This window comes from Phaethon aethereus (genome assembly GCF_964289735.1).
Source record: "Phaethon aethereus genome assembly, chromosome: 21".
Taxonomy (NCBI): Eukaryota; Metazoa; Chordata; class Aves; order Phaethontiformes; family Phaethontidae; genus Phaethon; species Phaethon aethereus.
Genome location: NC_138597.1, coordinates 1,026,356 through 1,033,813, shown reverse-complemented (window position 1 = coordinate 1,033,813; position 7,458 = coordinate 1,026,356). Strand labels below are relative to the sequence as shown.

The window sequence follows — 7,458 nt, the reverse complement described above, 5'->3', positions numbered from 1 at the left end:
CTTAAAGGCTTTGGACTATTCTTGCTCATGCATGTTGTAACCAAACTGGCTGCACTTCTTCCACCCAGAAATAGTACTTCAAGCAGTGCTGGTATAGTGGCTTGGAAGTAGCTAGGAGAGACAGGTACTGGGGTTTACTCAGCTCTGTAAGTGCCTGAGCTTTTATTGCTCGTCCCAAAGGGGAAGTGAGTAGCATGAAGACCTCTAGGCATTAACTTCGAGAAAGTTGGTGCAGAAATTGCAGGAGTGTCTCAGTAGCAGCGTTTTATCTAAACAGAAAAGTGCTGGAAGAACTGGTGGAGATGGTCGTTTTTATGGAGCATCCAGGGTGCCTGCAGTTTAAGTACTGAGGTACTGGTGTGGTTGCAAGGTAGACTGGCTGTGACTTGGTGCTTGTTTGGTGCTGTCTTCTGATGAGCAGTTTGGCTGATTTGGGATTATTTTTATTGCTAGGACTTTTTCTACTTGTCTGCTTTTTTTTCTGGCACCTTCCTTGTCTGTTCTTCCTTTCTCCCCCTACTTTGTCTCTCGCCAGCGTTCGTATTCCATTTCTGTTGTGTCTCACTCCTTCTTGCTCTTTGCCTGGAGGGCAGGCGCACAGGACAACGCGTTTAGGCTCTGGTGGGAGCAGTAATGAACGGTCACTTCAGTGGGATGAACAGGGAATGCAGGAGTTGGGCACGGATAGTAGCTTGGTGACCTCTCCCAGCTATGGGAGCTTAGGGACTTGTTCTTCAAGGGCTCGAGTGCTGCTGGATTTGTCATGCAGGTGGGTTACTTGATACCTCTTCAGGCCTTGCCGCAGCATTTTCTGTATGCTTGCTGTGAACCTTTGTTTTATCCCGGTGTTCATCTTGATGGTTAACATGAGCTGGATGCATTCTTAATGCCACAGGCTTCAGAGAAACATGAGGATGACACTTGGCTGCTCTTTCTGTCTACTGATGGTATTGGAGACCATAAATTGTGGTTTCTGTGGTCTGGGCAGTAGTTTACTGAAGCCACTCTGCCTCTGTTAGGCACAGGTAGAAATCTGCTCTTCAGCTGTCTTCTGAAGATCTTCAGTTGTCCTTGTGCCTTCCCAGGGTTGGCTCGGAGTTGACCAGCTGGGTGTTCAGACCTGGTCCCACAGCACAGAGCTGCGGCCACCTGCAGAGCCCATGGTGAGCAGCTCTCCCCAGGAGGCTGTGGCGAACCGGGCTGAAGCAAGAGGCCAGGGAGGGCAGAGGTGTAGACAGGGTTCCTTTGTGTTTAAATTAAATGTCTTCTCTTTATGGAGTCCTTTCTGTGCAAAGCAAATGCAATATGGCAGTTTTGGTCACTGGAAGTGGTCTGGTGGTGGGAGTGTAGTGAACAAAGTGCCTATGTAAGCTTCTGACACCTGCCTGATCATCTTTCTTTTTTTTCCTCTTTTTCAGTTTAGTCATCAAAGAAAAGACTTAAGAAATGAAGAAGAAAAGAAAATGAAATTCCAGCAATAAGAAATGAACAAAAGAATTGGAACTGAAGACCTTAAGTGCTTGCTTTTTGCTGTTGACCAGATTACTAGAACTATCTGCATTATCTATGCAGCATGGGGTTTTTATTATTTTTACCTAAAGAAGTCTCCTTTTGGAAACGATAAACATGTTTTTTAAAAGCCTGTTTTTTCTCAATATACCTTTAAAGGTTTTTAAATTGTTTCATATCTGGTCAAGTTGAGATTTTTAAGAACCTCATTTTTAATTTGTATGAAATGTACACCTGATTTTTTCAAGTCAAACTGCAAGCATCTGTTAATAAAGGTCTTAAAGAATTACCTTGTGTGCTTGGTTGTTTTAAATCCACTTTTGCATGAAAGGGTTTAAGTTCAGCTTTCATAAAAGGTTTGGGGAAAAAAACTGCTTTATTTCTTCAGCATACAGACTGTTGGGGTAAAATGTGAAACAAAATATTAAAGTGAAAACATTAAAAAGCAATTGTGCCCAGCTGCAGCTGGGTGGGGGAAGGCTCTTGGAGGGTCAAGAGGGTAAGTGCTTGGTGCCAGTCCAGGGTGTTTCCATGAGCCGTTTGCTGGAGCAGCTCAGCTGTGTCCTGCTGGAATAGGACCCTTGCAAAACTGAGGTGGTATGAGGGTGCTTGAAAAACAAAACAAAAAAAGCCAAACCCCAAAACTTGACATTGGAGATGTGCACAGCGCAGCTGCTTTGACTTCTTACAACACAGCTGTGATGTCTTTACAAGCCATTTGCTGCAAGAGGTGCTGGTGTCTTGCCCTTTGGTGTGGGACAATCCAGGGAAAACTGGGGGAAAAGGCAGGTTCCCGGCAGGCTGTGAAACGCAGAGCTGCCGGCAGCCTCGTGCTGCACACGGGCTTGGTTCCGCGTGGGCTGCTTTGCCTCTCAAGGCAGGCATTGGAGAACCCGGACTGCTACCCACCAGCCTGGTCAGGCGGTGACGCACTCCTGATGTCCCTGCGGGGACTCGCTGCGCTGTCACGCTGGGGCTGAAGGAGCATGGAAACCGTGCAGCGCCATCAGCAAGACCGGTGCTCGGATCTCGTGGTGGGAGCCAGACACGTGTGCTGGGGCCGCTCCACCAGTGTCGGAGCTGATTGTTCTCCCGGTCGCTGCTTGCTCAGCCTGGCCCAGCTCCCCATGCTTTGCTCTAGTAACACCAGTCACAAATCGCGACTGGTGTGGAGCAGCGCGCGGTGGGTAGGGCATGGTTGTCTGATGGCAGCTTTTGAGAGCTTTCCTTTCTACGCGCTCGCGAGCGATCCGCTTGGGTCAGGCGCATGCTTGCTCTTTTAATTGTTTCCCTGTGTGCTCAAGCGCCAGCTGTTAAACGCACGGGGCCGTTAGGTTTTGCTCTCCAAATGCCTCCGAACAGGCTTCTGCCTGCCCGTCCCCCAGATGTGCCGCCCTCGGGCCCATAGACATCCTGCCCCATAACAGCAAGCTCAGTCATGCTCTTTATTTCTGTCACACAGCTGTAGTGATTGGGTTTTCTTCATCTGTTGTTCAGGTCACTGAGGAAAAATGATTTGCCTTTCAAAAAAAATCATTAGTAATTTAATAAATTGGTCTATGCTAATAATATTGTCAGACTTGCTCCTGTGCCGCAGGACATGGCAGTTTGCATAGCACCCAGAGTGGGGGGCTGCAATAAAGCACCAGGCTTGCTGCCTTTTGGCTTCGTGTGAGATTAGAAGCGATGTCCCCGTCTTCCCCGGGGACGGGTGATGTGGGAGGACCCTTGCAGCTCTTCTGGATTGGGGCTGTAGGCGTGTGGCAGCCTGCCTAGGCGAGCCCCTTCTGCACCTTTCCGCCGCAGGGACTGTCTGTAACCCTGCGACAGCGTCTGCTCGGGCCAAGGGCTTGGCCCGTTGCCTTTCGAGGTCACAAAACCCGTCGCTGCAACGGCTTCTGTGTGCTAACCTTTGGGTGGGAAGTAAGGGATCAGGGCTTACTCTTTAGTGAGCAGTCAGCAGCTGCAGTGGGGTTGGTGGTGGTTTTGGGTTCTGGTTTGGTTTCATAATGGTTTGCAAGTGGAGGAGGATAATAATTCACTTGGGAAGTGGAATTTCCTTTTTCTGTAGACTTAAAAACCCAACTTTGCAGGTAGAGCACCTCCATTAGGCTTCAAACAGACTCACCTCCTTCTGCCTGACGTGTATGGCTACAGCCTTCCTCCACGGATAACCTCAGGATAACAATAAATGCTCCGGTCTACCAGCTTCACTCACTTTTTAAATGCAAACCTTGTGCTGCCAAATTTCTGAGCGCAGGGGCGGTTTCCAACCGGCTGGTGCACGAGTGACCAGGGCCACCAGCCACGTGGCGTCAGTGTTGCTCTGTGCAGAAATGGCTTTCCACCAAATTCCTCCAAAGCAGCGGCTGAGCAATGTTGGAGGAGCTCCTTTGCCCTCAGTGTCGCAACAACTTCTCCAGGGGATTTGGGGACATTTTTTCTTAAAACAATGGTTTTCTGGGGGTTATTTTCATGAAATCTGACTGGAAGTGGGAAAGAAAACCCCCTCTGTGGGTGACTTCTACAGCACCCTTGCTTTTTTGCAGCCACTGAGGCTACAGCTTGCGTGGACCCTGCAGTCAGAGCCTTAAAGCCATGGCAGAGACGTCCCCGTGCAGGTGACGGTGCTTTAATGGGGCCAGGCTGGAGGGGAAGAGCGTCCCACAGCAGGGCCGGGGGCCGGAGGTGCTGCTTCCCATCACACGCGGGAGTCCATGGCGTACATCTTGCTGGTAGCCGTTCGGCCCTGGGGCTGCGGAAGCCTCTGGGGTTGCCAGTGGCTACTGGGGTCTGCCAGGAGAGAGTTGGGGTTGTGTCACGGCCGGCAATAGCAGGGGGGCTTGGGGGGTTCTGCAGCATGGGCACATGGCGGGAGACACGAGCCTGGACAGCCAGCACTGTGGGGCTGACCTCCACCCCATGGGACCAGCACAAGGGCTGCAGGTGATGTCTGGTGAGGCATCACCTGCCCCGTGTCCCTGACGGTGGGACGGGCAGATTTTCACTGGCACATCGCTGCAGCCACCAGCTCAGGCTTTGGCGGGTCACAGTGATACATATCCAGCACAGCCGCTGCTTTGGGTAGATGACAACACATCCTCACCAGGACCTCGAGGTCTCCCAGCTGCGGATGGAGCATTTCTGCACCCCCTCCATGCCCTTACGGGGCTTACGGAGTCCTCACTCAGCCCAGTCCTGCCTGGCATGACCCAGCCTCCCACGCCAAAGTGCACAGGCCAGGCACGAAGGGCTTCCCCTTGATTTGGCTGGACCCTGCGAGCGGTGCCTGTGCCCTCTGAGCTGGTCCTTCACCCCACGAACATCCCTGCAGGGCAAAAAGCTACCTGAGGTGGGATGAGGTGGGACAGGGCAGACTGACCTGTGCAGGCATAGAGGCAGCAGGTCAGCAGGACACATGCCACGAAGCAGCCCGTTGAGCCAGCCATCCCCAGCCAGCACGACCACCCGAAGTCGTAGTGGACTCCCAGGAATATATTGTGCGACACCAGCATGGCCCTCTCCACGTAGACGTCCACCGCATACCACACAGAGCCCACAAGACCCAGGATGCCTAGGAGGAATGGGGCTAGTTAAGAAAGAACTGTACAACACCCCCTCTGAGGGGGGTACCCCTAGCTCCCGGCATCCCCCCCCACTCCCCGTGGCACACGAGGTCCACCTGCCCCTAAGCTCTCCCAGCCACGCACTCCCAATGCCAAGGATGACACCAGCCCCGTAGCACATCTTCAGTTTGACACGAGGCTCTTCCTTGAGGAACTTGATGCAGTCAAGTCCAAGCAGCAACATAGCCAAAGCCAGGCCAGCCAGGAGGTCTGCTGTGATCATCAGGGTCCGCGTCACCACTATCTTCACTGGGCAGGGAAGGAAAAAAAACAGAAAGGGGACTGAGGAATGGTCAGAAGAACTGGTCTCCCCACTCTAGATTGCTGCCTGTGTCCCCACTAGAGTCATCCAGCCCACCAGTGGGCATGTCCATAGGAGGTACCTACACTGGACACCAACCCCATGCTTGCCATGCGCTGTAGGCAAGGTGCTCACCAGGTTGCTCAACTTGCAACAGGATTTAATAATCCCATTATTGGACTAGCTCAAGAAACCAAACAACTTAAGGTGCACTGGTCAGCACCTGGGATGTGGTCACCTACTCAAGACCTTCTTGCACAGGCTTGGACAGAAGATGCTACTGTTCAGACTGTCTGTTTTTTCCTCCAAGTTGTGTAGCTAGTGTTTTGAACAGCAAATGTGGACATACCTATGAAAAATAAGAGAGCTGGCATGGGTCACATCACCAGCTGTATGGAGTGTGAATTCTCCCTACAAGGCTTTTTCCCCAGAGGAGCACAGCAGCCCCACTTAGTCCATGCTGACTTCTTGTTCCTTTCTGCACTGCCCGAATCTGTGTTTTCCCATGTCATGACCCTATAAAAGGTTTCTTCTGTGTAGGGCCTGATGTGCCCTGTGCAGGCCAGGAGAAGTCTCCATACCATGATATGACTGTCCATCAGCTGAGGACACAAGTCCTTGGCCAGTGGGAATGGTCTTCACCCCTGCAGGCAACATCAGTGGGGTTGCAACTGCCACGATGCAATGAGGGGGCGGGAGCTGTGCCTGGGCTCTGTGTGCCAAAACACCTTTGCTGTGAAGTGGCACAGCTTCATGGCCTTTCTCCTGCTTGGTGACCCTATGGCAGATCTGGCTGAACCATGGGTTGCTGTCCAGGCTGTGCCGATGGCACAGGAGACCAAGAGAAGCCTTGGGCCTGCATTGCTAACTGATGAAGGTCAGGCCTTTGCAGGGAGGATCACCTCGAAAAGGGAAGAGGGAAAACTCTTAACTGTGAACTTAAAAAAATGACGGCAGGCCATGTGTCTTACCGGGATGGTCAGCCAAAATGGAGTCATACTGGTCACAGGTCCTGACCCCGTCCTGCATGTTGGTGACACATTCCCTCCAAAGCCCCCGGCATTTGTGACTTACCTGGAAGCAGGAGAAAGTCACTCAAGCAAAAATCTCCAAAAAGCACCGCAGCTCCCCATGGATACCCCAGCCCAGCAAAGCAGATCTTCAGGCTCTCACCACCACAGCTGGAGATGTTCCAGTGATTCCTTACCCATGCCTTGCTCCCTGTCCCTCCTTCTGCTCCAGCATTTCTCTCTCTCTCTAAACATCTAATCCTCCAACTCATGCAGAAAGCAGTGGGTTTGTCCCACCATGTGGCCTTTCCAAGCCCATGGAGACATGGTGCAAACCCCATAGATGTCAAGGTACCCACCTTGCTCCCAGCTGCTAACCTTGAAGATGGTTGCTCTGCTCACCTCCAAGCTGTCATCAGCGTTCACCATCCAGCAGTCAGTGCATGTGGCAAGGAGCAAGAAGAGGGTTGAGAGAAGAGCAAGACCGAATGCTGTCATCTGCAAGGCTGTATTCATGGGGTCACCTGTAAGGGCACAGAGACCTCCACCACCTCTGCTCTGGCCACTTTCAAGGTACCTGATCCACCAAGGACAAACGGCCACCTAGGCCAGGGTGTCCTCTGGATCCCTATGGGTCATCTGGGGCCCATCTCATGGTCCTTAGTGCTGCCAAAATGCTCTAAATACCCTTAGCCGAGGTTGGGCCACCAGGTTTACATGTAGACATGGCTTTCAGGGATACATTAATTTTTCTATGGAGACATACCCACGCTGGGTTGCTCTCTAGATGTTCTTATTTCCAAATAGACTATCTGAAGTTGCCAGCCATTAGTACTTGCCCTTTGGGAATCAAAAGCTGCTGGAAACCATTGTCAAACAACTACTGCTGTCAAAGCCTGCGATCTGAGCAAGTGTCTCCTGATATCCTGAGGTTTTCTTGATGCCTCCATCCCATATCCATGTGATTCGGTGGGAGGATCACCTACCTTTTCTTGCCTTTTTTTTTCCCCCA

At 51.7% G+C, this 7,458-nt stretch overlaps 1 protein-coding gene across 1 annotated transcript; it reads right to left on the bottom strand.

Annotated features, from left to right (window-relative positions):
• Window positions 1-4,210: 4,210 nt before the first annotated feature.
• Window positions 4,211-6,962, bottom strand: LOC309412441 (claudin-16-like; the record flags this gene model as incomplete). Its single annotated transcript, XM_082009344.1, has 5 exons — window positions 4,211-4,302; window positions 4,892-5,083; window positions 5,220-5,384; window positions 6,408-6,510; window positions 6,849-6,962. The coding sequence occupies 5 exons, from the start codon at window positions 6,960-6,962 to the stop codon at window positions 4,211-4,213; spliced, it is 666 nt and encodes a 221-aa protein (XP_081865470.1).
• Between the last annotated feature and the right edge of the window lie 496 nt (window positions 6,963-7,458).